Genomic DNA, 23,691 nt, shown 5'->3' with positions numbered 1-23,691 from the left:
CTGATCTTAGGCAACCTAGTTTAGTTTCACCAAACCTTGCTAACTTTTTTATACTGAATTATGCTGATTCTAATCTCTACAAATCTGTCTTTTGCATTTGAAAGCGCTTATTAAAAACAAGTCAAACGCTCAAAATAGGAGGAACTTTGAGGATTTTTATTTTGACGGTTTTAGTGTAGCAGAAATGTTCAGTGACGTGGGTGTCTGCATAATGTAACACATCCTCTTCCAAATCCTGTCTTTTTTGAATTCTTGAAGAAATCCCACACTCATTAAATGGCTTTCTATTATGATAACTTGGAGAGAGAACTGCTGTACTTCGGCCTTCCCACTGAGTGAAGTCTCATTATAAATCATCTCTTTATGGCTCCAAAATGCTGCACTTCCAAACTTTGCTCATTAATGAGACTGGAATGAATTTTATAATGGCTGTCTGTTTGCACCAGGACCACGCTCAGGAAAGACTATTGCATTTATTTCCTCGATGCCTGAAATATCTTTGCAATACAGTGGGCCTACAAACCAGGAATTAATAAGGAAGGCTCTTTGTGCATGCGTATGTGAATATAGATGAGTATGTGCAGGCAGAATGATTTCCATTTGCACAGTTTTTATTTCTTCCTCCTTTGTTTCATCCAAAAAGCTGAGAAGCTTATTTAAAGCAAATGTTTTGATAATGGTGCTGAATGTATTTAACAAAAAATAAATTTCTTAATTTCTTCTAAGAGAATATTTTTTTTTCATTTCCTTCAGAGGTGCTAGATTGGTTTACAGCTAAACTGATCTGACCACAGATCACTGCCTAGTGGGAAATATAAAAGATCTTATTTTAAGCTAAAGAAAATAACTGTGCAGGCTTTCAAGTAAGTTTAATGTAATGGGTTAAGGGGCTTCAGCATACCTCTTACAGTATCAGTAATTGACCTCTTTAAAATACTTCACCCCAATAGTTTGGTTGAGAAGTATCTTGGTATTGGTTCACAGGAGGTTGCTAACTGCCTCATTTCTTCACATTAGCTTAATGGAGAGGAATGAGTCACCATGTCAATTACAGTCCCATGACATGAAGTAAGTTTTGTCAACCATATTCTGCTTCACCATTTTTCATCTCTCTTTAGTTGGATTATTAACGATTTGGTTTTGCATTACTGAGGTCAGTAATTGCTTTACCTTTAGCTCTGTCTCCGGATCAGACCCTAGTAATGCAATTCGTGTTTTTAAAAGGGCTATGCTTAAATATCCTTTTATATACCTCTTAAAAAGGCATCAAGACTAAGAGCAGGAAAAACTAATGCTAATATTAAAAAAATACATATTTTCTTTGTATTTCATATGTAGGGAAATGAGATAGAGGACGTCCCATTCAAGGTATTCTATTTTTGTCAAACATACTTTTGAGGAAATATTCTATTGAAGTATTTGCAGCTTTTATTATTGGCTAAATATTCTTATATTTGTGCATTTCTATTCCTGTGATATCTTTGCAACACTCTGCTCTCATTGGGTACTGATTGCTTATGTAGCTAGCCAGTGCTATTTGCTGCAAATGTTTAATTTGTTCTGTCTCTGTTCATTTTCTAATAGGTATTCTTTCCCATTTCTATTTAGTGTATTCAATAGGGAATGAATACAAAAAAACTTCCCCAATAATTAATATAGGACATAGCAAACTCTCTCTTCTTCAAATTATTTTTTGAGAATAACTGATTCTATAAGAGACTAACTTGTTCTAATGAAAAAGAGGAACAAATTAAATTGTTATTAAAATGTTAATTTTCTCAGTCTTGCTTCTCTGAGATTGCAGCACTTACTGGTCAGGTTTTAAAAAGGTTGTTCGTTTGATTTCTTTACTAAATTGTTTTTTTTTCCCCCGCCAATGTGTTGTTCTTCAAACATCCAAGCATATATCTCCAGAATTTTATTGCCAGTGCTTCATAGCCACCTGGTTAGCTACATGGGAGGCAAGACTAGATTAGATGGCAAAGGAGTCATGTAGTTGTGCTTCACACTATTTGTTTTGACTAGGAGTATGAGAGGAGTTCCTGTCAGTAGATTTGGAAACTGAGTTTTTCGTTAATGGTGGTGACCTACTATTTGTTAGCATTTGCTTTGAATTACCTTTCATCTGCTGTTGGTGATGACTTTGAATCTCAAAGGTACATAGTTCTCACTCCAAGTCACTTTTCTGAAGGCTTTCCAAAATTGATTGTCGTTGCTGCGTTGCCTTTAGCTTCTCCAGTTCTTTGTGGTTCCCATTGTTTGAAACATGATGCTATTGTAGCACAGAATAAGTAGTAATTACATAGAGATTGCATCCAGAGCATAGGAGACGTCCTTTAGGCTGTTATTTATAATAAGCAAGGCGTCTGAAAAAAATGACAAGTGGCTGATAGTGTGAAATTTATTCTTCCTTCTAAACGTACTGACTTCAAGCGTAAGAGTTGCACTACCTGTGAGTGCCTTTTGGCCATCTTCTTGTACCACCTCATAAAAAGATGCGTTTGGTGGGTGGGTGTAGAAGGAGGGTGGGATTTCTTTAAATAATTTTTTTAGTCACAACATAGCCTTGTATACAGTTTGTCACACAGACAGGTTCTGAGTCACTTAGCAATTTTTTTTCCCTATCTTGCTGAACCAGTAGGTCTGAAAATAAAATATCTGCACCAAAATCAGCTTTAAATATTATTTTTTTAAGGAAATAAATGGCTACTTGTATGATCCTAAGTGAATCTTTCTTGATACTATAAAGCACCTTCTGAGTTGATAAGCAGGTTTTATATTTCATGTGGATTTTCAATATTATTTGTATTTCTCTTTGAAAATGTTGTAGGTGTATAAGCTTTACTTTACTAGAAGAATTATAATTAAGTGTTCAAATTTGTAATCTATTTTATTTGTTATGAATATAATTTCAAGATAAATTTGCTGCTTGTACTATATTTTAAATGTTCAAATAAAACAAACAAAACACCTCAGTTTTTCAGTTGGTGAAGGAAAAAACAAAAAACCACAGAAGATGTTGCTTGTTATCCACTGTAGAAATGGACTTTTGTAACTCAGTGGATTTCCAGCTGATGGATTTCGATTACATCTAGACAGGTTGTTGTGTTAAAACTGGAACCAACTTGATATTTACTCCATGTGCAGAAATTGGTTATTGGTGACTTCCTCCTACTGTATTGATAAAGTTGCTTAGTCATTGCCAGAGGCTTAATCTAAGATTAAACAACATTTTTTTTGCTCATAAAATTCACTTCTATTTGCATTAGTCATTTAAAAAGTATGTGTCTATTTGCATTTTTATACTGCATGTGTTTTTCTCCCACTGCATATTAAACCATGTCTTAGGCTTTAATTTTCCTTTATTGCCATCCTATTAGTGTAGGAAATGTGAAATAATAATTTCTGGTGGTAGGTTTATAGGTAGGATGCAGTATGTGCTCTAAGAGCCATTTTATACTTTGCTTCCTTTTTCCTTAAGCGTGCCTGTGTGTTGTACAGAAGAGCAGAACAAGCTTCCTTTAGAAGAAAAAATGCGTCTCCATCTGTTCAGGTGAGCAGGCCTTTAGTAAGTTGCCAACACTTTGTACAGGTTGAGTAGTCGGAAAGCCTGGTCAGGTCAGGTTTACTTCGTGTGGTGTAGGAGACACAAATGACACGGTGGGCCTCAGCCTTGGGTACTCATTTTCAGGTGTGTTCGTCACTCGAGAGGGCAGCCCGGCTGTGCAGCAGGTACGGCCTTTGCCTTCCCAGGAGGACCTGGGCAAAGCTTTGCTTCTCCTCAGGGACCTGCAGGTCCCCTCACCGAGTTGCTCCAGCACAGCGCTGGGTCGTGCTGGTGCCGCTCTCCTCTGAGACTGTCCCGTGTGTCCTTGCAGTCCGCACAGCGGAGGCGAACTGCTGCTGTTTTACACAGATGGAATTTTCCAGTGGTTCCCTTTGAACTTACATGAATTGCTCTGTGCAATTTTGTGTGCTGGTTGGGTTTCTTGGCATGCTGATAATAACAAGTTTTTAAAATTTCAAGCATGATTTTTGTCTCATTATGTATGCTACTAGCTTTTTGCGAAGTCTTAGATGAACTATTTACTTTTACTCTTTTTTTCCTTAGCTCCTTTTTTATATCTTGTGTGTTACCAAGAAGTTATAACATTCTAGTACCAACTTTTTGGGTCAATATTGCTGTCAGCATTTTCACTGGGTGAGTTGAAATTTGGCCATTAACTTGCATAAATGCTGACGTCAATGGCACTATTCTACCAACCAGAAAGCTTGAATTATTATTATTATTTTTATAGCAAATAGAAACCAATATTTACATTGTTTGATGTTGCACTAAAGCTCTCAACACAAAATATCAGGGGTTTTGTGTGTTTTATTATTTATTTTTACAATATCATGTATGCATATATCTGGGAGTAGAAGAATGCTCATGGAGAAGACAAGGAGGGCAGAAGAGGGAATGCAGCAAGAAAAAAAACATAATTTTGACATTATCTTGACCAGGTTAGAAATAATTCATTGACTCTCCCAGATTGTTTTCTATAAATCTTTTCAGATTTTTTTTAAACTTTGCAGAGGTATTCATACACGGCAGTTGTAAGACATGTTCTAGGATGCAAGTCTTAAGGGCAGAAATGGGCAGTGATCACCTTTGAATTGATGGATGGATGAAGGGTTCAAGGCTTTAGTATATTTGATTGAGGGGGTTTTTTATTAGAGAAAATGGCATGGATTTGTACTTGCAACAATTGGGGAAAAAAAAAACCAGAAGAGGTGTTAGTTTCTGAGAAGTGCATTTTAGAAATGTTCAGAAAATGCTAATGTGACTGGGCAAACAAAATGAAGATCGTCTTAGCTAACATTTTGCCTGAGTTGGAGGGAAGTGAAGCAAATTTTAAGACAAAGTAGGATTTCAGGGAGCTTTAGTACTTAATGCAGAAATGACCAGAGCATGGATGGGTTATATTTTTAAAGGTCGCAAAGAGAAAACGTTTCCAGAAAGAAAGTGTGCTGCTTTTCAGTAGGAATGCTGATGATACTGTTGTGATATCACAGGAAGTTATGCCTAGAAGTTACCTCAAGAGGCCATATGGTGCATCTTACTGTCCCTAAAAACCAACAATACTTCTGTATTTCCTACAAGTTACACATTTAATCTGTTCTTTAAGGCAGCATAGAGCCAACCTTCACGGCAATTCTTTCCAGTGCATCCCTATATTGAGCATAGAAAGTGTCTCCTGGTAACTTTCTTGAACTGGAGATTATTATTCTTATCCTTTGGACATGGATATAGATAACAGATGATTCCTTTCCTGTTTGCAGCAGTCATTTATTTACTAGAAGGCAGCTGTCATGTCTAAACAGCTTATGTTCTTCATTTTTTCCTCATGGGACATGTTTTTCTAGATCACTAATCAGTCTCATTCCTCTCCTCTGACCTCTATCCAGTTCCTTCATTTATTTCTGAAAGTTCTGTGCTGGAACCAGACACTTTTAGGATTTACTGGTATTGAGAAGAGTAGAAGGATTACTTCATATATCTTGAAGGGTGTGCTTTCATCTGTAGTCTCGGTATAGTGTTTACCTTTTTAGCAGTGGTTTAAAAGAGCTGCCTGTGATCTGTGATAATCCCTGATGCTACTCTGAAGATGAGCCAGCTACTTGTTCCACGTCTCATACTTGTGTAGCTTTAAGCAGTTGGAGTTGCCCCTGCCTTTTATTTTCCTGAACATTTCTCTGTTTTTTTCAAGATCATTTTGAATTCCAGTTCTGCCTTCCAATATACTTGCATGTTCAGTGAGCTGTCAGCATTTTGCCTAGTGCAGAAAGTGCAGCACCCTTCCTTCACTGCAAAACCTCTTGAATGAGACAATGCTTGCTAAATGAAATGCAGGAATGACTGTTGGACTATCTGTCTATCTAATCTGTCTATCTGTTTATCATCTACCTACCTGTCTGCTGGCAACAGTGCTGCTGGACATCATTCCTGAGCAGTCTGGCAGTTCAGGAATGTCTTTTGGTCCCAGTGGGCTTCTAACCTCCTGTGTTAAGTTCTTGCTTCTGCAGATAGATGGATTAACCCTGGGTAAATATCCATAGTTTGCCATTGTCACACTGCATTTGATTGTGTAGGCTTATCCTCAGAGAGAGCCTTCTCTGTTGCACTGATTGTGCTCACAGATTTATCAAGCTAATGTAGTCCCTTCTGCTCTTGTACTACCTCCAGTCATTCATACAGTTTCCGCTCTTAATGGGATTTATCTTTTCCCCTGTAGTCTTCATAACTTTCTTCAGCTGAGAGATTAGAGGTTGGTGGTGTTTTGTTTATTAATTTAAAGATTCATATTAAAGTATTAAAGATTTTAGAAGAACACTTTGGGTAATTCTAAATGCCAGTATTTATAACTCAATTTAAATTTTAGTAAGGCAAGTAAATAGCAATAAGGACTGCCTAGCTTGTGCTACTTGCTAATTGCAATAAAAATATATACATGTAACCTTCAGCTGTTTTATGAGTGCACTGACTTCCTTGTTGAGGAAGAATTGTGCAGGTTCACAACACTAGAAGTAAACGACATTTAATTGATCAAAATACGGGATAAACTAAAGGCAAGAGTTCCAACTGAGAGGAAAAGCAGACCTTCAGGCCAGCTGTTGTGGTATCGCTTCTGTCAATGAGTGAAGCTCATCTGGTGGATCACGTGAGCAGGAGCAAACCGGGCAGGTGGAGAGGGAGCAGTAAAGGCCACTTCCAGCTCAGTGCTACGACCCACCAGGGCTTGGAGCAAATACCTTCATCCCTGGTGTGGTTACGTTTTGAACTCTAGTTCAGCTCAGCCTTGGCTGAAAAGAAGCTTCTGTGAGTAATGCCTGGTGACTTAACCACCTTCTTTTCTGCATTTCCTGAGTTCTAAAAATAGCATTTTGTGCGTGGTTAGCCAGGTGATTTTGACTGTGATTTTTTTTATATGATTTGACTGTGTTGACCACATGCCATATTTTAACACTGCTTTGTGAAATGGACAAGGTGAGGTTAAAAGAATAGTGTCTTTTGAAAACACTTTGGATACCGCTTAGGTGATGATGGAGCTTTGGCAGGACCTGCCCAATCAAGAAATCTGCTGCAGTGCCTTATTTAAGAGCAGTATAATGGAGTGAGGAATTAGGATTTAATACAAGGTAAATGTGCAATGTGGGTGGGTCATGCAGATGGATTTTGGTAGGGAGATGAAAAAGTTTTATGCAGTCACAAACACTAAAATTGCAGTGGTGGTACTTGACTGTTAGTGGGCAGGAGAGATATTAAATCTGATCTAAATCAGTGCTCATTTTTTCCCCAGATGAAAACGACTACTTATGAAAGGTAAGAGAATTTATGGGGGTGTCAAAACATATGGCAGATGGGCTGGATTAGGACTCATGAGTATAGTAATCCAAATCCCTTCTGCCAAGCATTACAGAGGATCTATTCCTGCTGCTGGCCTATGCTACATGTGCACGGTCAGGGGAGCACAGGCTGTCTGGAGGCTCAGAGGAAGAGTTGCTGGTGAAAGTGCTTGTCTGAGCAGAGTTCATTTTGAAATCACTTTCTTTGCAGGCAGAAGTCTGCTGAGGAACTGATTATAGTATTTAATTTTAATAAATTGCTGTAGCCAGTGTTTCTTTTTTTTCCTTTGGTTTGCTGTACAAAGCCTGGAAGGAAAAGCAAATGGGAGCTAAACCTTTCTAATTTTCTCTGACTATGTTTGTACAGAGGGATAAAATCTGTGCAGACGTCTTGAGTGTTGAGAGAGAAAAGAAGGGGAATGAGTTTGTCATTCCTCTTCTGAGTCAGCAGTATCCATATGTGGTGTTTGTTTGTTTGTTTGTTTGTTTTAAAAGGCATCCTACTTTAAACTTTTGTGATGGAAGTTTAAGTATTAGGAACAGTTTTATTCTTGGTTTCAGACTGAGTCCAGACGATCTGCTCTGAAATCTGAAAATTCACAATGGCATGTCAGCATTACGTAGGTTATTGGTAGCTCTAGTTAATGTGTAGTTAATTTTAAAAAGATATAAAGCTACTGACTTTTGAGAAGATCCATGTCTCAAATAGTTTCCGGGGAAGGACGCATAGCATTTGCGTCCGAGGCAACAAGAGGATATTTGCACTCCACTCGTGTAGTCAGTTAATTAAGCTAAAGCATCCACCAAAGCTCCTTTTCTAGTTAACTAGTATTTCACAGCATGATGAACAGATGTGCTGGTGTGGAAAACCACCTACTCGGTTATCTCTGCGCTCCATGAGTGAATGCTTAGATACCTCATTTGATGCTGGTGTTAAAAAAAAAAAAAAAAAAAAAAAGGATTTTTTGTTAAAGCATGAAACACAATACTGCATGGAGATTTGTTGTATTCTTTGTAGAACCAGGAAGTGTGAGGATTCAGACCTTACAGATCTTAAATTTAAGCTTTAAAGGAAGTCTGCAAATAGTTACTCCAGCAGTGAGGATGGATTAGCTCTGAGGTGCAGATTGTTTGCATTCTAGGGCTTGGAGCAAGAGGTGAGCTTTTCATTGTTGCTCTTTTATGATGCATGAAGATCTGAAAGTTTTTAGCAAGTTTCTCCATTATCCACCAGGAATGGCATATCTGCTCTCGCACAGTTTTGTCAAAGAATTTTCTAATGTGAACTTTCTCAGCATTTAATTAAAAAGCACAATTGTTCCATCTTTAGGAAAGGGAGATTTTCTCCTGGTTTTAAGTGTTAACAAAATAACAAAGCAGTCTAAGCAATCCATGAAAGCTCACTTCTCATCTGTTAATCAAGTTTCACTTGCTTAGTATTTGGGGTGTCTTAATCTTGCAAGTGGCATATAGCCCTCCAGCAAAGACCTGCTCTGAATTTTTAATTAAAACAGACAAACAAATGAACAAAACCATCTTCCACTTCTCAGCCTCTTTCTCTCTAAGCAGCCTCCTCTTAAGGAACTGTAGAAGGGTGTATAAAATGAGCAAAAAAAAATTACATTTAACATTTGAGAGTTGTTTATATGCACATCTGAAGGAAACAATTGTGAAAATAATTGAGCCAGAGGAGTGGGCAGAGAAATTTTCATGTAGCAAAATGTGACAGGAATGAAAGGACAGGTTGAACCAGGGACATAGGTTTTACAATGAGGGCATATATGCAAATCCATGGAATCTGAATAATCGTTTTATTCCAAATATAAACTTAGGAGTTTTGGTGGTAACCAGTTCACACAGCTTTATAACATTAGAAGCATTTAAACAGTCCTGGCCGGCACGGATTAAACAGTATCTGAGATGAGTTGTGAAGTATTATCCAGTTTACAAATAAAAGTAGATTGTTACAGTAGGCTTTTCAGGGAATATATTCATCGTAAAGTGTAGATGTGGTTTTTGATTCATTTATTACCAAAAAATTGTTGATTTTCCAGGATATAGAAATATACAAAACCTAATAAATCAAACAGGAATTAATATGGCAAACGAAATATGTGAACTCAGGCTTTGCTTTGTGTATAAAAAGAGACAACATTTTTAGGTGATTCTGATACAACTACATAAATATTCTTATTATAAATTTGTTTGTTCCCTACTAATGCCTCCATTGAGTTCTTTGAATTAGTCTAACTGCCATTAAATATTTTAAACTTCACAAGGAGAAACTCCATAAAAATATGAAAAGCAATACATTTCTTCATGAGTTAGTGAGATAAAGTATGATGACTAGACCATGTCTGTTACTGGAACATCAGTAACCTGATGCTAGAAAACTATTAATAATTGACCTAAAATGGAGCAGCACATTCATCTGTATTTCGTGATTTTAAGGGGCTGTTTGAAAGAAATACGATAAAACATACCAGTGTGTGATCTTGCTTCTGAATAACTGAGGAAACATTGAATAATCATCCCAAGAATATGTAGTGTAAGATGGAAAAAACAGACCTAATAAAATGAAAAATGATTGACAAATAATTCTTTGTAATAATGGAGGGAAAGATTATCAAAGTGCTTATATCGTATCTGGTGCTATTTGGCAAATAGTTTTTCTTATAAAAGACATCTGAGAAATTGAAATATAAAAATACGTATAATTTAGCTTTTACAGATTCTTCTGCAAAGAGAGAGTAATCCAAAACAGCTTTCATTTAGGGCACCCATGTAATTGAAAGCACAACTTAAGCTCATCAGTCCTAGAAATTGGTGAGAAAATCTTGCTTCCTGATTCTCATTTAGGCAGAAATGGTGTGTTTCTGCAAGCATTTGAATAAGTAAGTGCTTTCGAATGCAGCGGAGGGGAACCCAACAATCAGCTCCAGCTGACAAATGTGGAGTTATTCCGTAAAAAAGTGGAGGTTCTTCAAGTTGCTAGCATGACGACATGGGTAGGTGGAGACAGCTGCATGCTTCACATAATGTTATTTAGGTGGTCATCAAGATATGCAAGGTTTTAGAGCACTTATTTAATATGGTGTGCTTGAAAAAAAGATATATATTCCTTGGCTGTGAGATGCAAAATGAAGTGGGGCTTTCACTAGTAGGCATATCTGGAAGCTCAAAGTGATCACTGTAGTTAATAAGTTGGAATTGGAAGACCTAAACATGGAATCCGTGTCTGTTTTCCTCTCTTGCCTTCTTGGAAAGTTTATTGGTTCTCAGATGAAATACTTAGGAGAGACTTTAATTAGGGAAATGGAACTGGAGAATTCTTTAAAAATACTTAAGGCAAACTGGTGTTTTGGTCACTGCCAGGAGCAAAGGAAGGATTCGGGAGGTTATGTAAGAACTGTTGTGAGGTTCCATGAATTCCTCTAAAATAAAGAGTTTACAAAGGGTTTCACAACTAGATCTTAAGCAAGGACTGACCGCCCTAACATCTTTAAAGGCTTGACTCTGATACAGGGCTGATACAGCTTAAATGAAAGAGCTGTTTTGTTTAGTCTATGGTCGACATCATACCCCAACATTTTGTGATCCAAATGTCAGAGACCAAGAACTATAGTGCTTGATGCCACTACCAAAAAGAAAGTTGTATCAGATATTTCTTGCTTCCTTTTGTTTGTAATTTACAGAATTAAACACCTGGTGTTGATTTATACTGATTGTTTGTTGATTTTTTTTTTCCTCTTTTCTTTCAGAGAAAGAATTTGACCCTCTTCTTCAGCATTGGCTTATTGACCTCCTGGGGGACTGCACTGCTGGGTGTCCGCTTGTACTGGATGGGCAACAAGCCCCCAAGTTTTTCCAATTCTGACAATCCAGCAGCTGACTCAGACAGTTTCCTCACGCGTACGCTGACCTTCTTTTATCTGCCAACCAAGAACCTCTGGCTGTTGCTGTGCCCAGATACCCTCAGCTTTGACTGGTCTATGGACGCCGTGCCTCTTCTGAAAGCAGTCAGCGACTGGAGGAATCTACACACTGTGGCCTTCTATGCTGGACTCGTCCTCCTTGCCTGCTTCAGCTTGAGGGGCTCCAGCGATGAGCGAGAATGCAATGGGAGAGCTGTAATGAACGGCAAGCAGAACGCTAATGGGCACAGCTGCCACTCAGAGATGGAGTACAAGACACTGGAGGTGAAGTCAAGCTTTGGATCAAAAGAAGAGAATGGTATAAAAAAGCATGACGTGCAGAGACGGCAGCTTCCTTCAACTGAGAACATTGTCGTTCTGTCTCTGTCTTTGTTAATAGTGCCCTTTGTTCCTGCCACAAACCTATTTTTCTATGTTGGCTTTGTAATAGCAGAGCGTGTGCTATATGTTCCTAGTATGGGCTTCTGCCTGCTGGTTACAGTAGGTGTCAGGGCCCTTTATGTCAAAGCCCAAAAGCGCTTTCTGAAGAACTTGGTTTTTTGTTCCACTGCTGCATTAATTGTTTTCTATGGACTCAAGACTGTTGTCAGGAATGGGGACTGGCAGAATGAGGAGATGCTGTATAGGTCAGGGATAAAAGTAAACCCTGCTAAAGGTAATTTTTGCTCTTTATGGTGGATGATTTGTTTATTCCTACCTGTCTTTGCCTTTGTCTGGTTTTATCAGGATACTTCAGAAAATGTCCTTTTAAGCTGTAGTAATATGTACATAAGTAAAAAATGAGGAAAAGCAGGAATGTGTTTTGATTAGGTGTTACAGGTTTGGCATTAACTTGTAGAAAACGAGACCCCAAGGTAAGAGGATACTTTCTTTTTCATTCATCTTGGTTGTGTATTTTGGAATTAAAGATGCATTATTAGAATTACAGACCCCACCCTGGTAATTTTCCATTTGGGGTCTGCTATTTATTTTGCTAATGAAGGTTTTTCATATGTTCACCGAATGTTCTGTTGTCTATGACTAGAAAATATAAGAAATAGCAAAGGACAGCATCAGGGAGGTACTGTTTTTTATTTCATGTGATGCAAATAACGTCAATGCTAAATAATAAAAATGAGGAAATGAGGTCATATTATTCAGCCTAGGGAGTGACTGTAGTTCCTCCTGCACACAAGTACTGTAAAGAGTTATTGTCAAATACTTGTGCCTTTATGTTAATGTCTAAATGTCAGCATTCGTAACATTGCCCAGCTAGTTCTCTCAAACGCTGTATCTGTGCGGTAATGAAATGTGACTACAGCTAGTGTAAACACGTCCAAACAGGAGGTAAACCGGCTGGTTTAGGGTTCAGTAACAGTGTTTAGCTGTGGCTCTGTGGCTTCAGCATACATGGCAGATCCAGCTGGATCCTGAACTCAGCACTGCTTGGCTGTGCTGCTCTTGGCACACGAGCAAATTTATATCAGAATGGTCAAAATACCACCTGTGAGTGCGGTGTAGGCGTTGACTAAGCCTTTATTATTCACAATTCATCAGAAGTGAGAAGGGATCACTTGATTGCTTTGCCTTTCCGTGAAAGAAAAATTTGACAGCACTTGAACATATTGCACTTGAGTTTTTCCAGTTCTCTGCTCAGAAGTCTGTTATATGATGCAAAGTCATCTCCTGATGGCAGTGTTACTGCTCGGTTAGACGGTTATCATGCCGTAGTCTAAAAACTGTGATAGTAAGAGGTAAATGCAGGTGTTACTGTGAGTGAAAGGGAGTGAAAATGTAGATTTAGCAGATAAGATGCCTTGCAAAGTAGCATTAGAATAGCTTGTCAATCGTAATTGTATTTTGTAACTCTTCTTTATTTGCCTTGTCACCCAAGGTGCAATTATTAAACTTGTTGCTGCAGTAAGTGACATTTTGCTGTGTGCAAGCGCATCCCATTTCTTTTACTTTTTTTCAAAACTAGAGCAGGAGGACAAGAAATAAAGAGAAGTAACTGAATAGCGAGACAGCACACCAGAGTGATCACGTGATGCTGTGAGACGTACCAGTTTAGTGACAATATAAAGCTTGCATTAAAACATTGGCATTCCTTGTGAAGAAAAGAGTGTGTGTGCACTTGATTAAACAGTTAATGTATGTTCCATTTTTGTCCTTAGGGGGAGATCCTCAGGTATCCTAGACTGCGTTAATAGTTGTCTGCTTGTATTCAGCCAGTTTTTGTGATTAAAAAAAAAAATAATATAATTCTAGGTTTTGTTCAATAGTACGATGGGCTGCAGTGTTGTCTGAAAATTAGACTACTGGGTATTATGCTCCCAGGATACAAGACAGATTATTTTCATCATATACGTCTCAGCATGCACAGACTTATGTTTAGATGATTGTCTGATTTCTTGCCATATAAGCTGATATTAAGTTTCTTGTAAGATATGCAAAAGCGAAGACAGCATGTCAGTGTCGTGATGTAGACATGACTGAGCTGACTTAAAATCTTAAAATATCTTGTTAAACTTCTGCTGAATATTTACTAGCCCACACATGTTGTAACAAGGCTGGGTATCAGAAACTCCCAGCTAAAGCAACCTGTCACCCAACTCTATTCATTATTGTGAATACTTCCTAGATTATCCTTGGCTTTGACTATGCTAATTTTATTTTGTATTTCTCATACAATCAGGCAAGCCTGACTGGACTAGACTGGCTGCCAGTCCCGCCAAAGCATTAGCAGATCAACTATTCAAACTACTCTTCAGTAATTAAGTGAGGTTGACGTAGGAAAAACAATTTATTTTTGTTTGCCTCTTTTTTTTTTTTTTTTTTTTTTAGTTTTACGTATGCTAGTGGTAAATAAGCTATTCAGATAGCGAGACAATGGACTGCTCAGTCGAGTGGTAGAGTGGAAAAGTGTTTTCCTTCCTTTTAGGCTGCTAAGAAGCGGCTGCCACTACTCATTTGTGTTTTCCTCGACTCGCAGCCATTTGTCCTCATGAGTATTTTCTTCCTTCTGATCACTTCTGAGTGGTGGGATCGTTTCCCCTGATGGTTCTGCTTTTCCTCTCTTCTCCTGCAAAGAGCTTCTGAACAAGAGCTGCTTCTGTCCTAGGCTGAAAAGCAGAGAGGGATCCCTTCAAAAACTCCCCGTGTGGGAACCGAGAATAAAGTACAAATCTGCAGAGACTGCTTTTGCTAAAGAAAGGAGCTGATCTGGTTTGTTCCAGATCCATCTGTATTCTGGCCTAGCAGGTTGAAAACCACTCTGCGGCTGGATGCTGCTCGACAACATTGAGCTGATGCGCTGTGTTAATAAGGTCATTTGAGAGGCAAGCTATTAGCACAGGTACATTTGCGTACTAATGCGACTGAAATGCTTCGGAAATGGAGTTGTCTCACACGGTGACGGTTTATAATCAAGTCCTCGGCGTTGTAGTCTGTGTGAGAATGTAATCTCCTCTGCTGCCATGGGACTTTCAGGCAAAGTTGTTCAGCCGCTTCTCCATCTTCAATCCGCCGTGAAGAAACGGGTGATCAGTGTCTTGCAAGCACTTTCTTCTGCCTCCCTCGCAGGCACCTTGCAGGCAGAGAAACAGCGTGTCTGCCTCAGGTGAGAAGGCCCTCGCAGGCAGCCACAGCCTTTCAGCAATTTACATTTCTCCAGGCTGTTTTTGCCAATCACTCACAACGCAGGAAAAATGGTTAAAAGCGCCGTGCAAGACTCATCTCTCACAAGGCCCTGAAACACACAATGCGGGTGTCAAGGGAGTCGAAGGCCATGATGCCACCTCTGAGCCGCGGAGCGCAGACCAGCTTTCCTGGCTGCCTCCCCATGCGAGTTGTAATGGGGGATTGGGCTGCCTCAGCTGCACCAGTTACCGGCCTTGTTCATCTCCCGTTTTGGTTATGACCAGTATTTCAAATATCTTTGAAGTGATCTGAGGGCTTGCCTCTTTACAGTTCAGCAGCACTTGAGGGAAAAATAGGCAAGATTGATTAATGTAGTTTATGGATCCTGAAGTGGCTGTATGCACATTTTGACACTAGGGAGGGAAAGGCAGGAGTGTTTCTCTCTGCTGCCTTCAGCTTAATGAGCAGCCCAACTGGTATGAAACAGCTCACATTATTTGAATGTTCTTTTGTAACAAAGGAAGCGTCCCAGAATGTAAAAAACAAACAAAAAAGTTAAAAACGGGTGGTAGCTGTCACGTCTTTTTCAATTAGACTGAGAGTGGTGATGATTACCTTGTGTTTCATATAAAATTATAACGACACACAAAATAGTTGTTCTAATTAAGCCTTATTCTCTCTAGTTCTCTCTGTAGTACCAAAAGTTGGCTTCAAAAAGCATAATCTTTTTCCTTTGGGCCATTTTGTACCTTGCAGCCCACATCATAATGATCTTTGTTCAGATACATTTACTGTACTGTTTATAGACACCAATTATAGAAGATAACAGAGGGGGGCTTAGGCTGTTTGACTGCTGCAGAGGTATTAGTTGCTTGGTCATATTTACTGATGAAATTTTTGTCTTCTGGTGTTTGCTGTGACATTGGTAAGAAAGCTTTGAAGATCCTTCCTGGAACCAGTTGACCTGCTACACCAAGTGCATGCTTAACTTTAGCCATGCATTCAAGTCTTGCTAAATTCATATATGTGACTTCTCTTTTTGCAATGGAATGTAAAGCAAGAAACGGATACTAGGCTGCTTCCAAATGCAATATTACCACGTTATTGTGGTATTGATAAGCCCTGTCTCGCACATAGTGCTGGTTTAATTTGGCATTAGAGCTTTTGGCTTCAGAACTAGTTCTATATGTGGCTCAGATGTTTGTCCTTGTTCCATCAAGATCATTCAGATCGTCCATGATTTAAAACTAATATTACGTCTTATAGTTCGTACATCTCTTACTACTTTGAGTTCCTGTTCTTATCATCTTGCTTCTTACATCAATTACCCTGTTGTTCTCAGTGAGCAGCAATAAGACCAAGACATGGTGTTGACAGAGAAGAATATAGAAATTGCTCCATAAGAATATAGAGAGACACTTTCCTTCTATCTTTCCACGCTTACTCCTACTCCCAGTTCTTATGAGTGTGAATCATTCAATTTTGCTTAATGTTTTCAGAAGATATTCTAATACTGAAATACTCTTCTGGACCACAGTGTTCCTTTTCCCCATCCTACTTTTTTTTTTTCCTGCCTCATTCTGCTATATTTGTGCCGGTAGAAGATTTAAAGAACGTCCTTTGCTTTTTTGGGCATTTTTGGCATAGGATTCAGCATTGATCAGTTTTACTCCCTGGATTTATCTTTTTTCTTTTTTCTTTTTTTTCCCTGTTTTTTCTTTTTATCTTTTCCTCTCTGTTGTCATCAGCTTAGTGTAAGATTGGTAAGGACTGCTTTCTGTATGGATATGTGAATGTCGAGATAAGAATATGAAGTTCAGATTGTGAAGCATCTTAGTTGAACAACAATGTAGCTGGAGTAGCTGGATGCTCATCTCAGCAGTCATAAAAAAGTGACAATTGCATTTTTGTTTCATTTATAGTTTTAATGTCATTTTATGTAATTAGGTTACTGTTTAGTGTGCTAGTACCATCTGCTAAATTAAATTGAAGGAATTCTTGAAGCTGAGTTTAGAATTTAACTTAATCTTATCTACGTAGCATAATACTTGCCTTTTTGATCTGAACTGCAAAAAAATATACTGTTTGTTTTTAGTATTTTTTTAAACACCACATTTTGTTTTGTTATCCATGTTGAAGAGTTTTTAGTGTTAATTTCCTCTTTATTTTACCGTTACTGATACAGCAAGCAGACGTATCTGCTATACAAACTGTTTCAAGTGTTAGTGTAGGAGAAAAAAAGCCGTGAGTTAGTTTTGTTCCATTTACATAAATGTGTTATCATTAGAAAGGCATCCAAATTTGTTCTTACCCGAGAGTTGCTTCTCTGATTAAAAAAAAAAAAAAAATAATAATCCATGCCTGTCATTGTAGAGATCGTACGCTCTAGTTCTGTACACCTGGGTAGAAGTAAATACTAGAAACTGTTTCCATGTGATTTGACAGCTTTGTGCTGTTATCCTTATTTACTCTTAGAAAATGATTTCTTGCTAACAATAGCTGTCAGGAAGAGGTCCCTTCTTCAGCAGACAATTAAAATATCAACTAATAGTGCAGCAAGGAAAGGTAGTTATAATTCCTTGTAGTAAACTAGGTAAAGAAGCCATGTTTCGCTCGAAAAGGATGCAATAATCCAGTATTTTCCATGATTATTAGTATTTTTGCATCACTAGTGATGACTGGAGGAAAATAAATATTTTAAGATATGGTATTCTTCAAATACGATTATTATTAAGAGCTTACATTTTGCTGACAAGAAGATGGGTTCTCTTGTAATACCTTTGGGCTTTTGTTTTCAACAGCTATTGCTCTGGTACCAGCTAGTTGTTCACCACACTTTTCTTCTGTCTCCTAAACACAGTAGAACATTTTTTAACGAATACCACATCGGGCATTTAAAAATACTTTGGGCATTTGGGATTGCATTTCAATGTTTTTGTCCGTATATTCTTTTTTTTTTTTTTTTTTTAATAAGCAACTTGGCATTAAAACTCATCTTTGGGCCAGTATCCCAAAATGTCACTCTGCAGAGTAATTATTTCTTGCTCTTTTGGTTCATTTCACTTCAGTAATAATAAAATCACTCTAAAAGTGATTAAGGTCTGACTCAAATAACATTGCACTGAATGGAAAATGAAAAACAAAGCTTAAGAGAGAAAGTAATTTCAGTGCACAGATTGCCATAATCCATCAGATTTTAAAAATATAATACCTGCTAATGATTATGCATAAAAGTTTTGCATATTATCACTGTTAGGAAATATCAGTGATATGAGGGTAGCGTCTGGAATTAGGTATTCATGAGTTTGTTTTAGGTTTGCTAATGAGCTCTTCTTTAACCTTTGAACAAGCCTATTTAATCTTAATTTTTCCCTGTGGAATGGAACTCATACTACTTATTTTCATTAGACGTTGGATCATATTACTGTTTATTAGTATGTTATTACCATATATACTTTATGCAGGATATACTGTAGTAAATTTAGTGTCTTTGTTCATAATCAAAATGATAGAATTTGAAGAATAAATTTTGTACATGTTGCTTCAGAGTTCTTGAAATAAATAGGAAATAGTTATTCTATCCGCCACTTGTAACAGCTTAAGAGAAAGAAAGCTCAGCTAGTAAGTGAAATGCATAGAATTGCTTGAAAGCTAAATAAAAAGGCTGCACTCTGAAAATAGTGTAGGGCTCTCTAAATGGGTGGTACAGCTGCCCTCGATAATTAGAAAGTGTAGAAGGAAAGGCCATTATTTACTTGTTTGGGAAACAGCCATAGTTATCTACAGCATTTGAGCATCCCACAGGCAGCCCAGCTTCAGCAGAACAGTCTGGTTATGCTAAATATGTCGGAGAGCTGAAGGAGAGTGGTTTACACTTCAGTTCAAAGTCTCAACTTATTCTCTGGTGACAGTGTTCCCTCTCTCAGTTCTTCAGTAGTGCTGTACTTTGAAACCCGAGTCACTCTGGGATATCTGCTTCTCCTTCAGCAAGATACCAGAAAGCCTGATATTCTTCCCTTATATGTGGAGGACTGGAAACAAGGATACTATTTTTTTTCTTCCTTGAGTGTAGTCCAGCAGCATCCATAATCAGTGAATCCCAAATAGCAGGAGAATAGGAAGAGAATCTGTTAACTACCAGCTCGACTTTTTTTCGCCTTTTGCATATATTAAGAATTTAAAGAAATAAACGATTTTGAGACATGGACTCTGTTACTCTGTTTTGAGACATAGACTCATCAGACTGTTATTTCTTCCCTTGTCTTCCCTGAGGTGCTCTGCAAAATCCTTCAACAAACTCATCTGTGCTGAAAACTACAGTGTAAAAAACCCCACCCCTGGTCAAGGAGGAATTAGCTTTGGCAAGATGTCTTTTTTTTTTTTTGTAGCCTGTCAAGTGAAATGGATTAAGGTCAGTATCTTCTTTGCCAAAAAATGGTAGATTTTGTTTTCCAGTTTGATTAAAGGTCAGGCCTTTGGTCCACATTACTGTGTTCTATGGAACTAGCCTGATTTTTTTGGATGGAAAGAGTTACTATTAATTAGAGGAAAACAAGATTATCCAGATTGGTTCTCAAGCTGAGCATGTTTGTTTAAATGCATTAGTCATCCAGTTGTTTCATTAATTTACTTTTTTCTAAATACGTCAACTGTGACAAATTTTGCTTTACATACCGATTTTCACCATGGGTTACATGTCTTCATTTTCCTACCTGTAATGGATGTCATACCAGTACACCCTGAGGTCCCGTTACATAAATCTGGTAGAGAAACTAACCTTTAATGTGGACAGGATAGTAATTTATACACATGCCTCTTTATACCTCCTCTGGCAGTGTAAAATCCCAGTGTAGACAGATAAATACAAAATACTTTGTTAAGATTTCCTATTCCCTTCTTTGTAACAGGGAGTTTTATTGACACTCAAGCTTGGGCTGTCATCATTGCCAAAGCCTCACACATGAAAAACATTAAATAATGGCTGATGCAGTTATAGTATGCACAAATGGTTTGCACATAGTTTTGTTTCAAATGACAGAAAAGAGCACAAAATAAAGGGACTGAGATCTCAGTGTCCTTTCCTTCTTTTTGCTTGGATGCTCTAGCAAACTGAACTTTGGAATATGAACTATTAAAGATGCTAGTTCATAGTTTTAGTGTCTTCAGTTTCACTGCTGGCAACAGATGGAGAAATTAATTTCATGACCCACCTTTTTCCCTGCCACCTATATTTCCATACCAGTGTGGCCGTGCATTGGCTGGCAGAGCTTCACAGCCTCTGTCTTGCCTTTATAAGTGATTTAAAACAAAACTGTACAACTTAAAGCGTCATAAAAAGCCTCCTCCCTAGATACGCACCAGTTTGCCTTTTCCAAGTGTGACATATGTCATTTGAGCACTCTGATGGTTTTTTCGCTTTGACAAACCCTAGCACCGGATTTCTACCCGCCACCAGCCCTGTGGCTCTTCTGGCACATTCCCAGGGCACTGTCCTGTCTGTTCCCCTTTCCTGGAAAGAAGCCAACATGATCCATCTACTTCTAGCTTTGAGGACCAGGGCTGTCACTTTGGCTGGTTACGTGCACCCTTCCAGGCTGAGGGAGCTGGGTCTCTTTAGCTTGGAGAAGAGGAAACTGAGGGGTGACCTCATTAATGTTTATAAATATATAAAGGATGAGTGTCACGAGGATGAAGCCAGGCTGTTCTCAGTGACAACCAACAGTAAGACAAGGGGTAATGGGTCCAAGCTGGAACACAAGAAGTTCCACTTAAATGTGAGAAGAAACTTCTTCTCAGTGAGGGTGACAGAGCCCTGGAACAGGCTGCCCATGGGGGTTGTGGATTCTCCTTCTCTGGAGACATTCAAAACCCGCCTGGACGCCTTCCTGTGTAACCTCACCTGGGTGTTCCTGCTCCGGCAGGGGGATTGGACTGGATGATCTTTTGAGGTCCCTTCCAATCCCTAACATTCTGTGATTCTGTGATTTCTGTAGGAGTCTGGTTTACCTCAGGGACCAGTTCACCACTCGGGTCCTACGTGGTAATTTTGAAACAGATCATCGATAATTCTTTTTTAGAACAATGCCTGCTGTTTCAAAAGTTGCGTAACTTGACAGATTGGGTCACCTCACAGATTCGGTCACCTCCTTGCCTGAGTCAGCTTGGTGCTCTGAAGAGTTCCTCAGGATTAATCCTGAGGTGCCTGGGGTGCCCAGAGTTCTCTTCTGCCACTTGTATTTTTCTGTTGCTCTGACCTGCTCACACTTTCTCAAATGGTTTGAGCCCATCGCCTCTACAAAGTGCAATTACTTGTGAGAGTTTTGGGTCAGTGCTGGTTCACAGCTTGGTTCCTGACCCTTGTGAAGTTTCATGATGAACTTTATGGCAGCAACGGCTTGTGGTGTTCATACACTTGCAGTGTAGGAGAGGCCAAGCAAAGGTGTGATCAGGCTCTGCTGTGAATCAAACCACTGACTAGATTAGATGATAAAAGTAGCTATGATCTGCCTTTTCTCTCTCTATTTTTTTTTTCCTAACCTGGCTCAGTTTATTTGTCTGGTTCATACCATAGCATTGACAAAAATCATTTTAGTATGAGGGACAGAGTGGCAGAACTGAATGGACTGGAGAATGCTGGCTGCAGGAATTCCTTAAAATGTGAATTCCACCAGAGGCACTGTGTCATGAGACATTCCCCTGAAGTAACCTCCAGCACTTACTGCCTTTGGCAGCAGAAATTCCTTTGAAATGAAATGTAATCTATGTTTATCAGTCTTTCGTGATTACCTTTCTGTCAGTTGAAAACCTATTTCCTGATGCGTTGAGGTGTGCCGGCACACCTTGGAAGATAGAAAACTTCTGTATCGTCAACGAGTCCATGTTCTTGCAGTAGTTTTAGCTTGATCAGAATATGTTCATCGGAGTTGCAACGTTAAACAGAACTTAGTTGTACAAAGACTGGGAAATGGGAGGACATACCCAGAACAACGTGTTTGTGGTGTTGTGTTTATTTATTTATAAAGAATACCTACGAAGTTGCAGTGAGGTTGGTTTGAATCTTTTTAGAGGTTCTGCAGTGTGAGCAGTGGCTTTGTGGGCTGAATATGGTTTACAGGACAGCATTGTCTGGGGTGTTGACTGTCCCTTATGGGACAAGTGGAAGGACTGTCCATGTAGCACACCGGCTGCACTGGGGCAGCTCCTGGGACATGTGAGATGGTACCTCCGTCTGAGAGATCAGTGGCTGGGAAGCACATTTCTTCCTGAACTTGTCTGTTGACTGAGGTCTGTGCTGCCAAGATTGTCTATAATGTTACCCTGAAAATATTCTTTGTTGTTGATACATAACTAGAAACAATAAGGAAGGGTTGTTTGATCCTGTGGCACCTCCAATGACGGTATCGATGAGAATTTCTTCATACAGTGGTCTGTCACGTGTAGTGGATCATGGTGTCTAGCACAAGTAGAGCATGTGAGTATACCTATAATTTTTCTTTGATGGCCTGCTTTATTCTGGGTGCTCGCTTAAGACTCCGCTAATGGGATATTTACTATTCAGCCAGATTGTGGAGCCTTCACACACACGGGATTAGGTTCATTAAAGCTAATTGGATTACCAAAATCTCCAAGTATGTCCTTGGCAGACTGAGGAATCCATGCTCTAGACTAAACAGAGTAAATGGTGAAGCCTAAGAACATTTTACCAGCTGCTCAGTATCATCTCTCGTGTTCATTGAGCTGACAGAGCCACTGTACTATCATTCAAGGAGGAAAAGTCAATTTTTCTGTAACTTAGCAAGTGGAGCGGGTGTATCAGGCAGTGATGCTGAACATGCTACGAAGTGTCATGCATTCATACCCGTTTGCATCAGGATTTCAAAACTAAGAAACAAAACTGAAGCACTGCCTGCCAAAAGCCAGCTGGTTCAGTACCCATGCTGACATGGTCTTGGATAGCTTTCAGTGCTCTGCATAGTTTTCAAGTATGTTTTTCTTTCACCTGCTGTCATTCCAAAAGCCCTGGAATTGATCAACAAATGAAGTGTTGTACAAATGATATACATAACACTCTTAATAAAAAGAATAATATGTAAAAGTTAGGAGGTGGTAAATCTCTAATACAGTCTATCTCAACATTACCACATACCCACTGATATAAAAAAAATAAAAATCAATGTATTAAGTAGATTAAACTCATAAATTATGGGTATATAGAAACCATTTTTCCCTTTAGGGAACAAGAAACAGGGCCCTTTAGCTGTTGAGTAAGCAAGATGCAGTAATTTGATCAAAATGTGTCTGTCAAAAAGTAAAGTTTTTGGAGGAAAATTATTGGAAATGGTATGAACAAATTAATGACATTTTGAAAAATTCATTATTTCTTTGGAATAATAGGGAAAAAATAAATACCTTGTACAAACCATAATATTCTCTTAGCAGAACTTATGCAAAAACTGTTCAACTTTCAAAGTAGTAACCTTTAGCATTTACATGAAGTTTTCTGTTCTCAAACCACTTACCAAACATTATCTAATTCATCTTCTGAATATCTTTGTGAGAGATAGTGGGTCTGTATTTTAGAAAAACTATTTAAAAGGTTGAGCTCTCGTCGTCACCTTTTTTTTTTTAGTGTGCAACTGAACTTTTAGAATTTTTGTTGGGAAAACCTATCATGCCTCCGTTCGTGAAACTCTTTCCCTCTCTAGAACAAGTGATTGCCTGATGAAATGTGAATGCTAAAGACTGGAGC

At 38.6% G+C, this 23,691-nt stretch overlaps 1 protein-coding gene across 1 annotated transcript in view; it reads left to right on the top strand.

The window, feature by feature from the left end:
- TMTC2 (transmembrane O-mannosyltransferase targeting cadherins 2) overlaps window positions 1-23,691 on the top strand; it is a 255,769-nt gene that overhangs the window by 137,547 nt on the left and 94,531 nt on the right. Inside the window, exon 3 of the mRNA XM_065639501.1 lies at window positions 11,151-11,979. Coding sequence (XP_065495573.1) covers window positions 11,151-11,979 — 829 coding nt within the window. The remainder of the gene's footprint in view (window positions 1-11,150; window positions 11,980-23,691) is intronic.

The sequence above is a fragment of the Caloenas nicobarica genome, chromosome 1 (genome assembly GCF_036013445.1).
Source record: "Caloenas nicobarica isolate bCalNic1 chromosome 1, bCalNic1.hap1, whole genome shotgun sequence".
Classification (NCBI taxonomy): Eukaryota; Metazoa; Chordata; class Aves; order Columbiformes; family Columbidae; genus Caloenas; species Caloenas nicobarica.
The sequence above is the reverse complement of the archived record's forward strand: the minus strand, read 5'-3'. Positions and strand labels throughout refer to the sequence as shown.